The sequence below is a fragment of the Phocoena phocoena genome, chromosome 8 (assembly GCF_963924675.1).
Source record: "Phocoena phocoena chromosome 8, mPhoPho1.1, whole genome shotgun sequence".
NCBI classification, from domain to species: Eukaryota; Metazoa; Chordata; class Mammalia; order Artiodactyla; family Phocoenidae; genus Phocoena; species Phocoena phocoena.
The window spans coordinates 12,542,169-12,561,855 of NC_089226.1; the positions used below are offsets into that span (position 1 = coordinate 12,542,169).

Consider the following 19,687-nt stretch of genomic DNA (forward strand, 5'->3'; position numbering starts at 1 on the left):
CACCGACAGACTTGCTTGGGGCGGGGTTGCCACAGACCTTCAATTTGTAAAGAAGCAATATCTGCGAAGCGCAGTAAAGCGAGGTGTGCCTGTAATATCAGCGGCCAGAGCTCGGGGCTGTGGAGAAGATTAAATGAAGTAACACGCCAAGTGCTTAGGCCAGAACCTCACGCATGGTGAGCCCTCATAAATGTTACATCCAGCCTTTATTTCCGTGGTGGAGGTCGGGGAGCAATTCCCTCAATGTCACAAGGCCCAGAAAACAGGTCTAGCGAAACCCTTTGAACTCCTCAGAGCACCACGGCTGCACTGAGACAAGGTATTATTATGATTCTGAAAGAACAGGTGTTGAATTGCATTCCAGCAGGCAATCAAGTGGGAGCAGAACAAAACAGAAGACTGGGATTGTGCGCTAAAGACTCTCCCCCTCCCTCGCTATCTGCCTTCTAGCATACGGGAGGAGGGATTCGGGAGGAGGGATTCCAGAAGGATGTCACCGAGACACAAAGGTCTTAATCCTGCTTTGTCTCTGAAAAGGCAGGCCAGGAGGAGGGTGTGTGGTTGGGTGGGAGGTCTCCTGAGAAGTCAGCAGGACTTCCAATGGAAAGAGACCTATAGGCATTTGCTCTCAAAAGCCAATCAATGATAAGAGTAACATTTTTCTTATTGTGTTCCAGGCAATGAGCTAAACATTTTAATGGCTCATCTCATTCAAGTCCTCCCAAGGATCCTATAAAGTATTCGAATCCCACAGCACAGAGGCGAACAGGAGGCAGGAGAGGAATAACTCTCCCAGACACAGTCTGCACACACACAGGATGGCCTGGGAAGGGCTGCTTTCTAACCAAAGATCCCAGTGCTCTGGTGTCTGTACTGGTTAAGGGAATATTAAATGCAGAGATGTCATGAATATGACCCTCCCCGTTCAGGTCACGCCCCCTCCTGACCCTTGAGAACCAAAAGGTAGGATGGGGGGCATCTGAAGAGCATTCGTAGCACCTCCCTCATTTTGTAGAGAGACGACAAGATGTGCCCGGGAGCACAGCTGGGACCACAATCCCCATTTTCTCGTCTCCATCCAACCCTCTTCCCCTGAGACAGACTGCCTCTTAGGATAAAATGCAGCAGGGAGCGTCAGGCACGGAACCCAGGGAGGCCTGGAGACACGCGTCTCTGGGCTTTGGCGGGGAAGCCTTGGTGTGTCGTGTTAACAAGGAAAAGGGAGCAGGGTAGAGCCCACGGGCCTGGCATGATGGAGACTGGAGCTCCGGAAGGTGGGGTCAACCCCTAACTCCCATCCCCCAGGTCCTGAGAAGGTGGTCCCAGGAGCTGGAGGCTGCATCAGGGAGCAGGGAGCCCCCGGAGGGCCTGCTATTCACAAAGAGGCTTCAGAAACCCAGGCCGTGCAAGCCCAGCATCCGGTTGGCCTTTCCTTCCTTCCCAAACAGGCCTCAATAGAGGCTTGTACAGACCCCCTGCTGCTATCGGTGCCCCTCCCAGCCCCTCACCACCGGCTTCCATCCAGAGTGGCGCTGATGCTGCCAGGGCACTTCCTGCCAACCCAGATGCAGAAGATCTGGATTCAAGCTCAGGGTCAACCCTCGCTGGCTGTGTGACCTTGAGAACCATCTAACCTCTTCAAGGCTCCACTCTTCATCTGTAAAATGGGCATAACAGGTGAGAACTCACTGAGATCCCATGTGAAAGCACACTTGGAACTGGCATGCGTAGAATCAGTGTTACTTCTTTTGTGTCTACTCATCCCCACAAGAACCCAAAGGTCAGGAATGGTGACTCAGTGAGGCAGAAGGAAGAGGGAGGAAGGTACACGTCTGTTCATCCAGCACTCACTGTCCTAAGGGCCCGGCACCCGGCCAATAGGACACCAGCAGAGAAGATGGATCAGGCACAGACCCTGCCCTCAGGAGCTTAGAGGCCAGGAACCTGTAGCTAAGTCTATAGCAAAGTTCAAATCATATCCCCACTACCATATATAAAATACAACTAATAAGGACCTGCTGTATAGCACAAGGAACTCTACTCAATACTCTGTAATGGCCTATACGGGAAAAGAATCTAAAAAAGAGTGGATATATGTAGAACTGATTCACTTTGCTGTACACCTGAAACTAACACAACATTGTAAATCAACTATACTCCAATAAAAATGAAAAAAAAAAAAAAACCCAACCCAAATGATATCCCTATTTTGTTTGGTGGCCTGAAAATCTGGTTTTCTATGGGGTAGCTCCACTGTGTCCTGTCTGTAAAATGGAGAGAATATTCACATCTTCTCAGAGATGATGGGAAAAGCAAAATCCCACTTGGACAAAGGTCTGAGCACCCGATCAAAGGACAACGAGCTTGGGGAGGCCACAGAGCTGGAGCTGCTGAAGTCATGGCCATCTCCTTGGCTCAAGGAAAGATCTGCCAGGACACATTCTAAGGGAGCAGCTGGTGGTATAAGTAACGGAGGAATGGTGGGTGTGAACCCCCATAGGGCCTGGAATGCAGCAGGGAGAATCTTTGGAGCCTGACGGGGAGAGAGGCCAAATCCCCTGGGATCCTTCAGATGCGCAATGAGATTCAGTGGGAGAAGACAAAAGCCTGGGGAGTGACAGTACAATTACACACAGCACGGAGCAGCCTGGCAAAGGCAGCCCAGGGACCCTTCATCCCGTTAAAGCTGGCAGGTGCACTGAGCTCCCGGGTAAAAGAGCCCCAACGTGTCAGGGAAACTGGGGACCCTGCTCTAATAGATGCCCACATGCTGCACCCCCCGCTCCCCCTTGGGGTGCTCTGGTGTCTTTTAAACAAGGAAGCAGCATCCCTTCCCCTTCTCATCCAACACTGTTTGCAGGGAGGCAGGGAAGGCCCAGGGGAGGGCAGGGGAGAAGGGCAGCGAGTCCCTGGGAGGTCCGCAACTGTCCCCAGGATCTCCTACCCCGTCACTCCCTTTCCCAGGCTGCACTGCACCTGAAGTGACAGAAAGAGCGCCAGGTGGGCCGTGAATCCCAGCTCCTGCACCACCCATAGGTTAGCTAGTGTGAGCCATTCTCTCTGCCCCTCTGCCCCTCCATTTCCTCATCTGTGGGATAAGCGTCAAGACTACCTTACAGCGGGAGTCAGAGGATGGCAAGTCAGCAGCACAGTGTCTGTCACCCAGAAGGCGCCCCCCCCCCAATCTGGCTTCCATCCATCCCCCCCACTCACTCACATCCCAACCGTCCTTCGCCCCGTCTCCTCCCCCAAACCCTCTGTCCCATCTCTAGCCCCCACCCACTTCTCTCTTCTCCCAACTCACACAGGATTTATTACCCAATTCACAGAATACAGCCCTTGGTTATAGACCATATGAAACATCTGGCAGCACATGCTTAGGCATATACGCCTGCATTATGACAGACAACACGTGCTGCAATTATTTCACAGTGTCAGGCAGGCCTCCTATTTCAAACTCCTCGGCACATCCCCACCGTGAGGTGGGAGGCACGGTGCTTGCTGGTGGACTGGACACAGACCTCTGGGGGAAGAGAGAGACTCTGCATCCTAACAGATCAGGGCAGCAGCACTGCCAGGTGGGGACAGACACCACGTCACTTGAGGAGCCACTAAGGAAGTGTGTGCCTGGTCTGAGGAAGAGGGGGAGGGCTGTCATAAGACAGACCTGCTCCTGAGTTGTAGTCAAGGGCTAACCCCAGAAATAATGAATGGATGGAAGTCGCAGGGGGACACACTTAGCTATCATAAGGAAGAAGCTCTGTTGGAACCATCTAAAGAGGCAGTGGGCTGCATCAGGAGGGAGTGAGTCCCCCATTGCTGGAGGTAGTCAAGGAAAGACTGAAGCCCCAGTTGAGCACGGCTGTAGAGGGAATGAATCCAGGGGTCGGAAAGCTGAACTACAAAAATGTCGATGTCTTTCCAGCCCAGAGAGTCTTTATGAATCGGAAAAGGATCCTTTTTTTATTCTAGGTAGAGGAAAGCATCTGCAGAAGAGGAAAAGTGGTTTAGTTACATAAAGAAGATTAGAGTTTTTCAGTGCAGTTTGGTATTTTCCAATTGTCGTTCTCCTCACCTCTATCTGTTTCATGGAACTAAGGGATTTGCCAAAGGCAGCTGCCACCAGAAGGGTTAAAAGCTGCTCTCTCCCTGCTTCCCCTCCACTTCCACCCTGACCCTCCTCTCCTGAGGGACCCTTGGCCCAGCAGTGAGTCTGCCTGCCGAGGCCAAGGCTGAGCGGGACCTGGGGAACCTATTAGTCTCGCTCAGTATGCAATGGGATGGATCGATGTGAAACCCAGTAGGCTGGCTGTTCTAGGAAGAAGGAAGGAGACTGGCTTCTGGGACTGGGACCCAGGGGCCAGGTGGGGCGGGGAGGAAAAGGATGGAGAGGCTGAGAAAGGCACAGCAGGGGGTTACACAGGTCTGCAGGACAAGGACACAAACGCCTAAGGGATGGGTCTGCAGGGGACACAGAGGACCTTTGCATCAAAAATTAAGAATAAATAATCATGTCAACGGGCATCCCTCCTCTCCACTGGCTGATTCCCTGGGCTGCAAGCTTTGATTCTGGAAAATGTTAATATTCCCAGCAGGGGCGACACTTTAAAATCTTGTGGGAGGCAGCTGATGGAATACCGACCAGAGGATTATGGTGAGGATTTAGGGAGACGATGTGAGTTCACCACCATGCACCGTGCCCTAAACCTGGTACATCTCCAGTCCCCTCCCCCTGCTAGGTGCAAGTGCCTCGGGTGTACGGTTTTCACGTCCTGTTTTTCCAGGGAGCAGATTCTGATGGAGAGAGAGGGAGGAGGGTCCGAGGTGTTGTCAGTGGGGCAGGGGCACGGAACAAATTCAAATGTTTGAACGACGTACGTATTTCACCTGCTTCTTGGTTTTGTCCCATCCCACACCTGGGCTTGGCCCCAAGAAAGGACAGAAAGGGCCAGACCACGGGGACCAGAGGAGGAGACAGAGAGCGGACGGAGGAGGAGGCTGAGACTTCTCAGTCCCAGGAGGACCACCTGCTGCCTGCTCGGCCATGGAGGCGGCCCCCTTCTCTGACGGCAAGGATGGGCGTGGGGAGAACCTGCCCTCTGCGCTCCCCTCGGCCTCTCCACTTCAGGGTGTTTGTTGGTTTATTAATTACTGGGCCCAGGAGACATCCCTGCCCTGAGAACTGCCTTCAGTGTTTCCTAAGCTTCTTCACATACTGTTGATTTAACCCTACAAGTGCCCTGGAAGCAGGTATTATCATTATTCCTGGGTAGAGACCAAGTCACTGCAGCAGGAGAGATGCTGGGACAGATCACAGAACTAACTGGCCAAGGTCCAAACCCAGGTTTCTGATTCCAAGTTCTGGCCTCTGATTCACCACTTGAGTTGCCTGGGAAGAAGGCCTCAGTCCTCCCATAATATAGGAAAAATGGTCCCTCACTTCTGTCTCTTCCACAGTGTTCAGAGATGCAGGGAGAGAGGTAAGAAGAACCATGTGACCTTGAAAATGGACTTAATCTCTCTTTTCTTCACGCATATAATAAAAATGTCTATAGAGCCCATCTTATGTGGTTAATGTGAGGTTTAAATGAGATAATTTCAAGCTCTCAGCAGACTGTTTGTCATATGGTAAGTGTTCCGTAAGTGGTTAATTTGTATCACCGTAAGCAAAAGCTCTCTCACAGTGCCTCCTGGGGGGGTGGCACTAGAAAGGCCAACTACTGCCCCTCCCGTCCCCCAGCTACTCACACGGGACTCTGGGTATCATTCCCAGCACACCAGTCCTCCACCCGCTACTGCCACAACCAGGGTTGCAGGATAAAGTAACAGTAATTAAACGTGTATTACATTCTGGGCCCAGATACCTTCCACCTGATCACCCTGAGAGGCATTATTATCCCCACTTTACAGGGGAGGGAACTAAAGCTCAGAGAGGTAGAGTGACCTGCTTCACATCACACAGCTCATGAATAGTGGAGCAGCTTGGTTTGCTTGCAAAGACGGTTCCCATTTTACGGAAACAGCCTGCGTTTCTTTTCAGCCGCACTTCCTCCCCAGGAGACAAGAGTCTCTCCTCTCCAACATCTGGACCGAGTTTAGCCAACACAGGTATGTTACAAGGATAGAGCGGAACTCCGGTCACGCCACTGCAGGTCCTGGCCTGGCCTTGTTCAAAAGGGATTCCAGGAAGGAAAGAGAGTTAAAACCATGTGTGCTGTGTGTTCCCTAGGTGTGGATGCTGTTATACACCATGTGTCATCCTATTTTATCCCCTCAACCACCCTGGGAGGGAGGAAGCCTCATCCCCATTTTATAGATGAGACAACAGAGGCTAGCAAGTGCCTAAGTCACTTTGCCAAGATCACACAGGTAGCACATAAACGGCAGAGGGTGTAGGGGCTCAGGACTTGTAGCCACAAAAAAAGGACATTAAAATACTTAGAAACACCAAAGCAAGCCTGAAAAAAAAGTTGATTTGAGCTATGTACAATGATACCAGGAAAATACACGGAATATTATACTTGTGGCCACGAAGAGTGAAAGGCTCTGGGTCCAGCTTGAGTGTCTCAAAAGGTAACTCTGTGGCAGGGCTCACCAAAGGGGCCTTGGGGACAGTCGTGGGGAACCCCAACTTTCCTAGGAAGTCCCCTAACAGCAAACTACCCCCCTCCCCAGGCTCCGCAGGGTTGACGAGATGGCCGTGCCTGGATTCCTCACTTCTCCTCCCCCAGCCTCACTAGAACTAGGTACTTGCAGAGATGTTCTAATTTTTTCCCCCCATTAAAGAAAAATAATGTAATCCACAGTACAACTCTACTTGGTCCAAAACCTGCTTATTGAAAATCTACTTTGGGGAAGAAGGAGAGTACATGGCATGATTCCCCGGGGAATGATCTCTGTTATGCTTAATTTTGACAGCAGGAAAATAGAATTAGATTCCTGTTCCTAATTCGACTTGCAGCGTCTCTTGGCCCTGCATTAATAAGGAAGATGGAAGAGTGTCTCCTCCCAAGCTCTGAGCTGCATTTCCCTTCAGTCCCTCATTTCTTCAGCCTTTGATTAGATTTTGAATCCTCTTTGCCCTTGAACTTCTCCTGCTCTGCCCCACCTTCCCTCCCCCTGGTAGGTGGGGCCAGAGTCACTCAGCAGCCTCCATGAGTGCTCGGAGCAGCACTGTGTGGTTGATGCGTCTCCCCTGGGATGTGGGCCGGCCTCTCTAGCACTTGGGCAGGCTCATCCTCTCCAGAACTTTGTGCTCAGCCATCCCGCACCCCACTCAACGGAGCAAGGGGACACACTGCTCCAGGGAGATCTCTGCCCTTCAAAGGACCCTGTGCCTGCTGGGTAGAGCCCACCCCGAGGTGCTCCTCTGAGTCTGCTGGTACAGCCCAGGAGGGTGGGAGGGGCATCGGAGGAGGAAGCCCTGGCTCACAGTCGGAGGACCGGAGTTAAGAGTCTTGGTTTTGTCATGTACCAGCTTCGTGACCTTAAGTCAAGTCACTTAGCAGCTCCAAGACTCTTTGCTCAGCTCCGAATGACTGGGAAAGAGGGAGGTAGAGTGGGAAAACATAAGTGAAAGTGCTTTGCAATCTGCAAGGAACTGTTAGAATGTCAGAGAATGTCAATTCCAGTGGAAATAGCCCTGGGCTAGGAGGCAACAGTATCTAGCGTGGTACTTGGCACACAGCAGGTGTTTAACAAACATCTGAACAACTTACTTCCCAAAGCCCAGTAAGAGCTGAAGCAGAGGAAACAGGGCTCAGCTTCAAAGCAAGAGGGACTGTGGCTAGACACAAGAAAGAACTTCCTGTCAGGTTGGTGAGACGCTGTAGCCAGCACAGATGAGGACTGCAGGACAATCTTTGCCTGGGCATATTTACAGCCTGTCCTCTGTCTCTCAACATTCTCGCTGGGTGCCTGGGGTGTGCCAGTTCAGTCCTGCCTGAGTGGGCTCGTGGCAGAAATTTCCGGGGGAGAATCCTTGATTCTGTTATACCTTTCAATGCTGCGAGGATGCTACACGAGGAGGGCCACCTGGTGGAATGCAACATATCCCAGCTCTGTTCCATCAAATGCTAGCATCCTGTGAGCTTTTAGCTCAGCATCCTTTTGGGGGCATATGATCAACCCTATTTGGAATATGCTGAGGTAAATAGTTGTTTTGGCCACAGGACAACTCGGGGTGTCCATGCTAATGTGTGCTGAAAATCTCCACGAGGGAGAGAGAGAACGAAGTGTTATCTAAACATTTCTCTCTTTTTTTAGCCACAAAATGCTTTGTCCATAAAACCCTTATGGTCTAAAACAATGCTGTCCAGTAGCACTTTCTGTGAAGACAGAAATGTTCCATATCTGTACTGTCCACACGTGGCTCTTGACCAGTTGACGTGTGGCTAGAGAGACTGAGGAACTGGACTATACATTGTATTAAACTTTAAGATGGGGAATTCCAACATTTCCAAACCCACAGGGTTGTTGTAATAATTAAATAAGGTATCCAAAAAGCATACATAGTTGGGACTCAGCTACTTTGTTTCTTGGGTAGCACAGAGCAAATAATCACGTTGTGTTGAATAAATGAATGCAGGTACAAGTGGAGTCAGTAAGGTGCAGAGGTCCCGTAAAGAAGATGGTTCTGACCCTTGGCAGGGAGGGGGCTTTTGTTTTCAGATGCTGTAGGGATTCCAGGATGGAGGAGGGACTTACACTGCAGAGCAGTTCTGAGGAGCCATAGAGAGGAGCCTTATGGAGATGGCGAACCTCTTCCACTGCAGCCCACCCAGACCCGCAGGGGAAGACTTGCACAGGTGAGCCACACGACACAGACGCCTGCATCTCGGGCTCCGGGCCCCAGTGGTAGCCAGTAGCCAGCACCTGTCTGACTGTGTGTGGTGCACAGCTGTCACCGGGAGCACACAGATGCACAGATTTGCTGGAATGTGCTGGCTTAAATTAGCTAAATCTCATAAACACTAAATTTATGTCGCAAGTTGAGACTCAGAGAAAATGCATTTCTAAAACCTGCATTTGCAAAAACAAACAAAATTTATCGGGAATTGACCTTGGACCTTGTTCCATCAGAAAAATCTACGCTCTGAGGAAAGAAGCTCTTCAACCCATCAAGTACAAATGCATCTAATTTTATATTTTCCCTCTCTCTCTCTTTGTAGCTCCTTAACAATGAGGCTGAAAACGTGGGAATTGCGTTTGCAGATGCCAAAAGGCTTAGTGGTTGGCCAGTCTCCCTGTAACTGAGCTCCTCTCCGTTCCGCGCATGCACAGGGAGTTCTGGCAAAGGGTGTTCCTGGACTGCTCTCTCTCTTTCACCTACACACACGGACAAACAGCCAAGGACACTTAAGAATCCGCGAACCCTTTGGTCGTCGTTCCCACGATTGGAAAGAGCCCGCCCCTTCTTGGCCTATCATCTGCGGCCGGGGGGCAATGCAATCAGGTTGAAATCAACAAGATCTGACCATCTCGGGTGGAGCCAGCCTGGGGAAACTTACATTCTGCTTTGGCACAGATGAGGCAGGCGGTGGTGCAATTGAAGAAGTTCAGGATCCCAGCTACAGCCACGCTGATGTCAGTGCTGCTGGGGTGGAGGTTCAGGGTTGTGAATCTCTGGAACTGGAACTTGATAAACTCCTCCGGGGCCACTTTGAAATGAGGGACCTGGGCGGAGGAGCAAAAGTGGGCAGCAGGGAAGATCCGGAACCAGCGAGACAAAAAGAAAAGAGGGATGAGTGAAACAAAGCTGCAGAGGGTGGCTTCTTTTGTAAAAGACCTTTGCCTGGCAAGAGATGGAATTTGCAAGACTCGGGGCACCCACTCCACAGGAGGAAGGTGATGTGGCATCCATGACAACGCTTGAGACCCAGAATGGGAAACCCTTCAGCCGGGGACCTGGATAAATGTACTGTGGACCTTGCAGCTGGGGTCTGTGGCCCTGAGAAGACAAAACAATAGGTCTTTATTCTCAGAAGAACAGACCACTGCTGGGCAGACAGACAGATGGCTCTTGAAGGCATAATCCTTATACTATTTGATGTGTGGTTAATGAATCAGAGCAGAGATGCCCTGGGGACTAAGGGAGGGGCCCCCTCAGCCCAGCCTAGCCAACAGATAAACCAGCTCCCATCCTGGGTAAAGGCCTGGGATGGGTTCCTCCGTAGACTCACGTGAGGAGGGGGAAGGAAGCGCTGCAGGCTGGGAAACCATCTAGAGGGCCTCCGGATGGAGCCCGGTAAATAACTACCTGCTATGGCTTCATTAGGACAGTGTCAGCTTCCCTCTGCATCCATTCCTGACATTTCAGGGAGGCACTGCCCCTGCCTTCTGCCTCTCTTCTCCAGGAAAGAGATATTAACAGGCTGGAATGGCTGCTTTACCGGAAGCTTAGACTACTGGGTAGGTAATAGGAAAGTTAAAACGTAATAAGCTGCCATCCACCTTGATTTTATTATGTCACCCTGGTACCCAGAGCCAGAAGAGCTAAAGGCTGCTTGTGCCTCTATCAGAGATGGGGCTGAAACCTCAACCCTCATCCTCACTTAGGGTGCCCAGTGTGAGGGCCAGATTACTGTGAGCATGGGTTTGGACTGATGTGAAAGTGAGTAAGATTGAGGGTGGACAGCAAGAAGAACTTCCTGATGGTGAGTTGGTTGGTTCCTAGCATGGGTTATTCAGACATGATTGCAGAAGTTTACCCTGCCTGGGCTGGCCCAGAGTCTGGGATGACATTGACACTGTCTCTGTAGGATTCTGCTACCTTATCCTTTTAAGCTTTGGGAAGAAGTCAGCCAGAGACCAGAGCTCCTCTGAGACTGGGATGAGGGGAGGGTAAAAATTTAGCAGAACCTCGGGAGAAAATTCCTGAATTCAACTAGGATTAGCCCTTGAACCACAGAGAGAGGGCAACCAATATTTTTTAGCAGAGACTGAAAAGCATAAAACTGGGGAGAGAGACTGGTGAGTAACGACATTAAAGAGCGACGTTGACCTGGGGTGTGTCCTAAGGGGTCTTTCTTCCCACGGCAATGCTTACAATCTGTCTAAAATGAATAACAAATGCACTTTGAAAGGGAAAAAGGTCACAGAAGGGTAAGATGGAGGCCAGGCTGGGCAGGGGCAGGGTGGCCAGGCTGGCTGGCTTACATATCTGAGCATCTCTGCCCAAGACCCTCCCCGTGTGGCCATCCAGCCTACTGGGTTCCAGCAGCAGCTAACTTACCCCCCCATAGAAAGTACCCTTAGAGAGTCCCTTGGATCCACCAATCCCAGAGATGAAGCAGGCAAAAGGCTCAGGAAAGCGAAGAGTCAGGAAAATGCGTTTTAGAGTCTACAGTCCTGGGTTTGCATCTCGGTTCTGCTGTGTGATTCGGGGCTTAACCTGGCTAAGCTTCATTAACATGGAGAAACAACAGGTGCTTCTTGAGCTTTGGGAGAACAAAACGAGACCCTGTGTGTGAAGGATGTGCTAGTTCAGTTCCTAACATGTGGGGTAAGTGTTTAGGCAATGCCTTTTCTCATTCCCTTCCCCCTTTCTCCCCAAATCTTGAAGCTCCTGGAAAAGCTCTTAGGTCTGTATGTGCAAGGGGTGAGGGCTGAGGGGCCTCCCTAAGAAGGGGAGCTGGTGCGAAGTCTCCAGCACAGCCTGGCATCTTGAAGGCTGCTGGGAGGCAGCCAGCTGCTCTGATGGGCCCCAGAAGGGATGGCCAGGCCAATCCTGCTGAGTCTCTCTCTGGGACAGAGATGAATCCAAAACGGATCTGCAGGTGCAAATGCAACCCCGGAAGTCATCATGGAGGGGTGGGGGGATGGAGAGGTGAGCGGCACGGAGGGGAGGGCAGCAAGGCAGAAAGCAGCCAGCCACAGGGGCTGCAGACATCTTAGCAGCATTTAAAAGAATGAACTCCTCAGTGAGAACTCCATTTCTTTTCCTTGAAGCTGAAGGGAATCAGTGTGAGGCAGTTCAGCCTCATAAAATAGTAGAAGAAGTGCAAAATCTGAATGGAGAGGGAAGGTTGCTCTGGAAGGAACATGACCAGACAAAGGAGGGGTAACCATCTGGCCATTCCCTGGGCAGCACAGCCCGCCTGGCTGGTCACCGGCACAGGGTCCGGGGCGGCGGGATGGGAAGGTGGGTGCAAATCAGGGTCTCCACCTCCGGCCTGAAATGCCAAGCAGGGTTAAGGGATGTGTTCGCTGAACACCAAGAGGAGGCCATTCTGGAGTGGGCACTGGGGGGATGACTGTAGGGGACAGTGAGGAAAGTGTGCTGGGGAAGAGGGAGAGGGGGGGAACAAAAAGGAGAGAGCAGAAAAGAGGAAATGGGCAGCCGAAGTCTTGGCAAGCTCACTTGGTGAAGATCAGAGCAACTGGGAAATAACAACCTGCCACAGATCTGAGCTGTTACGTGGAGCCTGGCAAGAAAGACTTAAATTAAGCATCAGGTCTAACTTGCAGGGGCCCAGACCTGGGAGATGCTGGAAGGGACTGCAGTGGGACAGAAGCTCTTTTTTTTTGGCCTGGGCTGGCTCGGGAGTCATCTTCCAGGACATGTGGGAGGAAGGATGGGGAGTTGTCAACACAGACCCTGCCCATGGCCTGAAGCTCAAGGATTCCGCCTACAGGGCAGTGGTAAGTAAGACCCATTGCAGGACTGGAGCTAGGACCGCAGGGCACTCTACCGTGCTGATAACAATCCCGAGAGTACGTTCCTAAAACAGAGAAGACCAGTATTCTTCCCAAAGCCGCGGGGACCAAGCCCTCTGATCATAAGAGAAGTGGGAGCATCAAGAGAGTGGCTTCCAGAGGGCCTGGGCTAAGCAGGGGCCTGTCTATTGCTCCACTGCCTCGGTGAGGGCAGCTCACTAAGGAGGTGCCCCATCCTATTGCAAGAGCTGGATCCTCCCAAAGCTAACACCTCTGGAAGGCTGAGCCTCTAGGCTCCCAGGACAGGTGCAAAATTTGCCCTTCTGTCTCCTGTCCCTCCGCCCTGCCCCTCCACAGCTCCTGGCCATCAAGCTCCATCTGTTCCCAAAAGACCTGGCTAGAAGGCCCTTGGGAGGCTATGGGGTCACCTTGCCACTGTCTCCCAGGATTGTATCTGAAAGGGGAAGGACTGATTGATTCCAAGAAGGACTAGGAAAGATTCCGGCAATACAATCTCTGAAGTTTCCAATTTGTTTCCTCTGGGGGAAAAGGAGGGATAGAGTTGCTGGAATAGGGAGCAGGCCCTCTTTATCTCCCAGGGAACGAGGGCTAGAGGGAATGGACCCAGCAGTTTGGAGAAGTAAACCCTGGAATTGGTGAATGAAGAAGAAAGCGAAATAAAATCTCTTTTCTAGAGAGCTTACAAAACAGAGCTTTTCAAACTTTATTTCAGCACTAAAATGTAGCAAGGCCTGGCCCCAAAGGCATTCTTCCCCAGAATCCCAATATCTAAACAGAGACTCCGCAGCTGTTCCTGTGGAGCTCAGACTTCTGCCCTCTTGGCCTCCCCTGGACCACCACCCTCCCCAGCCTCTCCCTCTACCCGCCGCCTTCAAGGGACACCCCCTTCCCCTGTCACAGGACCCCAAGACTCGGAGGGGCTCAGCTTGAAAATATTATGAAACTCTTCCTCTGAGTCCCCTCCATCCAAGCAACCTGAAAAAAGTAAGTGCCCAACAAAGGCCCAGTTCTTTTATTTGTATTGATGTTATTAGTGACACCAACCAGACCTTGATTCACTCTTGAGCCCTTAAGAATCCACGATATCTTTGGGCCTGGGGCACAGGCTGCCAGCCTGCAGAGAGCCCCCCAACCCTGCCCAGCACTCACCTCCTTCTCCCCACAGATGTTGCTGATGATGGAGCTGGAGGCCGGGCTGGAGGATGGTCCCAGGACAGCGACCACCCCCTTGGGAAGGATCTGACACACTGCAGCCAGCGGCAGGGGCAAAACGTGGGGAGCAGGAAAGGAAACAAGGCGCTCATCAGGTGGGGCGTGGGCTTCGGCCTCGAGTCCTCCGATCTTCCCCCCGCTGGCCCCTCACCTCCCGCCCACCCCCGTCCCCGTCCTGGTACCCCTCCTATTCTTCCAAACCCAGTGCCTCTCCTCCCCTGGACTACTGGGCTCCAGGACAGTTTTATTGGAGTTTATGGATGGTATTAAATGAGGAAATGACCCAGGTTATGACAACATACGGCCTCAGCCGACAGGGTGTATAAATTGTCTGGGCTGTCACCGAAGGATGGAGGCGCACAACGGAAACCTGCACGTCCCACCCTCTTTCTGCCTAGCCTGTAGGATGGGTGCTGGGAGCCCGGACATGGCTGCTGCAGGGGCTACGGGTCTAGCTCACAGGATGGCCAGCCAGCATGCAATCTGTTAGCCACCCCGCCAAAGAGAGTCTAGAGAGGAAAAATGGTAGACAAGCAGAGAGAAAAAGGATAGTGAGGATGAGGCAGGCAGAGAGAAGAAAGCAGCCCAGCTAAAGTCAAAGGGAACAGGAGAGAGAGAGGAGAAGGAAGAGAGAGAGTGAGTGGCCGAGAGGGCCCTCATCTTTCAATGCCACCCTCCTTTCACCTGGCCTGGAGCCTGGCGCTCCTGCTTCCCTGAGCCCATCACGTGCCTTCCTGACCAACCAGCACGCTCTGTGACCTTGTACCTCCCCCCTGGGGAAGGCGCCCTTCCCTCCTCTACCCCAGATGCTCACTCACCTGTCAAGAAGCACCTCAAATGCCACCTTCTCCTTACCCCTCCCGCAACTCCTTTTAGTAGAATCCATCCTCCCTGGGGCTCCGAGGCCCATGGATTTTCCCTCTGTTCTAAGACACTTGTAAATGTGTCTGTTTCAGTTTGTTGTTTAGATGTGTTTCTCCTCTCGCTAGATTTCAAACCTCTTAAAGGCCAGAGCTGAGACGTATTTATCTCTAAATCCCCACTTCGCATTTCCCTGCTGTCCAGCACAGTGTTTTCTAAGCGCCCAGTTCATGTCTGTCCAATGAGTGAGTGGATGGGTAGGACACGCAGTCAGAAGAGGAGAGAATGTAAGATTTTAAAATGCTACATCCTTTCGAATGATGGTTTTCTCCAGATATAGGCCCAGGAGTGGGACTGCTGGGTCGTATGGTAGTTCTAGTTTTAGATTTTTAAGGACCCTCCATACTGCTCTGCACAGTGGCTGTACAAATTTACATTCCCACCAACAGTATAGGAGGGTTCCGTTTTCTCCACACCCTCTACATCATTTATTGTTTGTAGATTTTTTTTTTTTTTTTGCGGTACGCAGGCCTCTCACCGTTGTGGACTCTCCCGCTGCGGAGCACAGGCTCCAGACACGCAGGCTCAGTGGCCATGGCTCACGGGCCCAGCCGCTCCACGGTATGTGGGATCTTCCCGGACCAGGGCACGAACCCACGTCCCCTGCGTTGGCAGGCGGACTCTCAACCACTGCGCCACCGGGGAAGCCCTGTTTGTAGATTTTTTGATAATGGCCGTTCTGACCGGTGTGAGGTGATACCTCATTGTAGTTTTGATTTTACAATAGCCAGGACATGGCAGCAACCTAAATGTCCGTCGACAGAAGAATGGATAAAGAAGATGTGGTACGGAGATACAATGGAATATTACTCAGCCATAAAAAGGAACGAAATAATGCCATTTGCAGCAACATGGGTGGACCTAGAGATTGTCATACAGAGTGAAGTAAGCCAGAGAGAGAAAGACAAATATCGTATAATATAGCTTATAAGTGGAATCTAGAAAAATGCTACAGATGAACTTATTTGCAAAGCAGAAATAGAGTCACAGAGGTAGAAAACAAACTTACGGTTACCAAGGAGGAAAGGAGGGGGTGGGATGAATTGGGAGATTGGGATTGACACATATACACTATTGATACTATGTATAAAATAGATAACTAATGCGGACCTACTGTATAGCACAGGGAACTCTGCTCAGTGCTCTGTGGTGACCTCAATTGGAAGGAAATCTAAAGAAGAGTGGATATATGTATACATATAGATGATTCACTTTGCTGTACAGCAGAAACTAACACAACATTGTAAAGCGACTATACTCCAATAAAAATTACTTTAAAAAATATTACAGATTGAGAAAGGAAGGGGGGAAGAAAAGGAGAAAACAGACAGACAGAGAACGTAGGACAATTCTCAGCACACACATGGTGATATCAGAACCACAGAGCTGCCCCTCAGATTATACTCTGTGGTTCCCAGTCTCGCTACGAGACGTCCTTCTCTTCAAACCTCAAAGCTCATCTCTGGACACATTTTCCTCCTATTCACATCAAGTGTCAGGTCAGTACAGTGAGGTTAAGGAATCAGTCCAAGCATCCTTACTGAGCCAGCTGCAAAGCCACATCTGCAACCTGGTGCTCTTTCTCCTAAAGCAGAGTCCTAACCACTGGCCCCTACAGCCAAGTTATGGCTCTGATGGGGCACAGGCGGTGGGGTAGAGCACCAGGGTTCAAATCCCGGTGCTGTAATTTATCACACAAATGACAGATCTGTAATTTATCACACAAACGATAGACCTGTGGGGTCTTCTTTCAGCCTGAGGCTCAGGCGGGGGTCCTTTAACATCGTGGATCTCAGCTGACTGACAGGTTGCCAGCAGTGGGTGCCTGAGGGGGACTCAGTAGTACCAAGTGTCAGAACCATCCCCAGCAACAGAGTAACTTTGGACAGGCTTTACCTTTGAAGAACACTCTTCAAAGTTCAAGCTACTTCCATGGCTTGAACAGAAGTAGCTGGGGGCTCTAAATTCATTGGCCATCAAATTCCTATTCCTACAGCAGCCTCAGGGGTGGAGCTTAGTTCCTGATTTTACCTATAAGGCAACAGCATCCTAGGGATGTTAAGTGACTCCCCGTAAAGTCACACACCTAATAAAGGTCTGAGCCAGCGCTGGAATTCAAGTCTGCGGACCCCACCCAGTGTTCGTCCCACTACCTGTTCTGTCTGCCCTACTCCTTGCAGCCACTTTGCCCATCTCTTTTCAACCCCAGACCACACCCCATCTTGTCCTGCTGCACCTGCTTCCCCAAGGTCACCAATGTCTCTTAGCAGTTCTTATCTCTCTTTTTGTAGCATTTGATGCCGCCGATTGCATTGCTCTTTTGAATTTCATGACGCTATCCGATCCTGATTCTCAGCCGCTTCTCTGATTGGTCTTTCTCACTTCCTTAGCCAACTCCTCTTCCTTCTCCTCTCCACTAAATTCAGATTTTGTCCATGCCTCACTCTCCCTGGGCAATCTCGACCTTGCCTGTGGACTCCACATCTCATCTCTGCCCCGGTGATCCTACACCCTGACCCATGTCCTGGGTTACAAAACGCGTTCCACCTACCTGCTGGGCGTTGCCACAGGGACTTCCTTCTGGTGTCTCTTCCAGAGAGAGAGGCAGAAAGGCAGAAAGCACAGTCCTTAAGAGCACGAACTCTGATGCAAGTCTATCTGAGTGTGAGTCTTGACTGGGTCACTTACTAGCTGTGAGACCTTGAGCAAGTTACCCAAACTCTCTGAGACTGCTTTCTCATCTATAGAACTGGGATGCTAACAGCACCTCTCCGGCAGGGATGTCGTGAGAATTAAAGTGAGTTAATACATACAAGGCACTTAGAGTGGTACTGACGTGCTACAGGACTCATTATTATTATTCCCAATACAGCATGTCTGTTATATACTTTTCATACATAATCTGATTTGATCTTCACACTGTCAGGAAGACTCATTATTATCCCCACTTTACAGATGGTGAAACTGAGGCTTAGAAAATTTAAGTGCCTTGTTCAAGGTCACACAGGTCATATATGGTAGAGCTGGGCTTGAATTTGGAGATCCATCTGGCATCAAAGCCCAAGCTCTTAACCACTTCACTTTACCCCCCTGAGCTCCTGAAGTTCAAACCATGGTCGCCCTTGACTCTTCCTTACCTCTCCTTACTGCATCTACTCACTCGCTATACCAATCAGGGGCCAGGTTCTGACCATTTGACCTGCTCACCCCCCACTATCCTTTCCTTCCCACTCCCACTGTCACAGATCCATCAGCCCCTTTTGCTACCTGCCTCCTAAGGGCTTTCTCCGTCTCCAGGATTCTTCATTTTCCAATCTGTTCTCCAAAGCAAGGCCAATTATAATCCTAAATGTAGGTCTGTGTGCTCCTGCAGGGCAGAAAGCTTGTCTTATTTATCTCTGTGTCCTCCATGCCTAGCACAGGGCTGGACTCAGAGTTAACGTGCTCAATAAATAGCTGTTGAACCACACTGAAGCCCACTCAGCTCTTTTCATAGAAAATTGGAAATAAGCTAAATGTCCAATCATAAGGCAATAGTTATCTAAAGTGTGGGTCATATACCCAAGTGGAATATTACTTAGGCATTTAAAATGCTTATGAACAGTTTATAATAATCTTAAAAATATTTATGTAATAATATTAAGAGCAAGAAGCAGGATATAAAATTATATGTATATCTACATGAAGGCTACAACTAAGCAAATACAGAAAATTGTTATGCACTGCGGAGTGACTGGAAGAAGAGGTTATAAAAGCCCACATTTATTAAGTGCTACTTATGGCCCATTCTAAGCACTTTATGTGAATTGACTTATTTAATTCTGGAAACAACCTGATGTGATAGATACTGTTACTGTCACCCTCATTTTACAGACAAGAAAACAGAAAAGTTAAAGGGCAGAGTCAGGGTTCAGACTCCCGACCCCTCACTCCAGGGTCAGCTCCCAACCACTGCACTCCCACTTCCCGCCAGCTCACCTGGAATACACCTGGAACCTATTCCCAAGTTGTTCTCTCTGACTAGACCAGGGGTCTTAACCTTCTGCCTGAGATCTGTGGGCAGAAGTCAGTGGTCTGTGAACATTCTGGGGGAAGAAAAATGGCATTATTTTCTCTTAACCCCTAACAGAAATTCAGCATTTCCTTCAATTTGGAATATAGGCAATAAACCACAGTATATTAACAGTTGCTGTGACTTTGTCATTGACAGACATCGTGAGTGTTTTCATATCACATTACAGTACTGCAGATGTCTTGAGATATCATTCATATTCATAATTACTTTGAAATTACACTAGTCGTAACATTTGGCTATTGAATGCATTAATAGATAGGATGTTTAAAAAAAGTTTTTAAATGAATAAAATTACATAGATAGGATGACCAGGGAAACCAATTACATGGAAATACAGTTAAAATACATTAATATATCACTATTAAAATATTTTAACTGCATTTCCATATAACTGGTTTCCCTGGTCATCCTATCTATGTAATTTTATTCATTTAAAAACTTTTTTCTGAGAAGGAGTCCATTAGCACCCACAGACTACCATGGTCTAGGCCCTCTCTTGCCCTTCCGCCTGGAAAACTCCTACTGATCCTCCAGTGCCCCACTCAGTTCTTGCCCATGGGTGAGAAGGTGCCATTCCCTCCCAATATTCACATCACACCGTGGCTCTGAGTCAACTTCATGCTCGGCAGGTCAGCATCCTTGTTCTCTGAATTCCTGGCCAGCTTCTGCCCCAAGCTAGCTCATTATGCTGGGTCTCAGTAAGGAGAAGCTTATCCTAAAAAGAAATTCTTACAGAAGGTCACAATCCCTTATTCCCAATTCCAAAATCCAAAAGGCTCTGAAACTGAATGGTTTCATCAA

At 50.0% G+C, this 19,687-nt stretch overlaps 1 protein-coding gene across 1 annotated transcript in view; it reads right to left on the reverse strand.

Moving 5' to 3' along the window:
* GRIK4 (glutamate ionotropic receptor kainate type subunit 4) overlaps nt 1–19,687 on the reverse strand; it is a 315,159-nt gene that overhangs the window by 152,685 nt on the left and 142,787 nt on the right. The window contains exons 3-4 of the mRNA XM_065882791.1: nt 13,828–13,925; nt 9,510–9,675 (exon numbers count right to left, since the gene is read on the reverse strand). Of these exons, the coding sequence (XP_065738863.1) occupies nt 9,510–9,675; nt 13,828–13,925 (264 nt within the window). The remainder of the gene's footprint in view (nt 1–9,509; nt 9,676–13,827; nt 13,926–19,687) is intronic.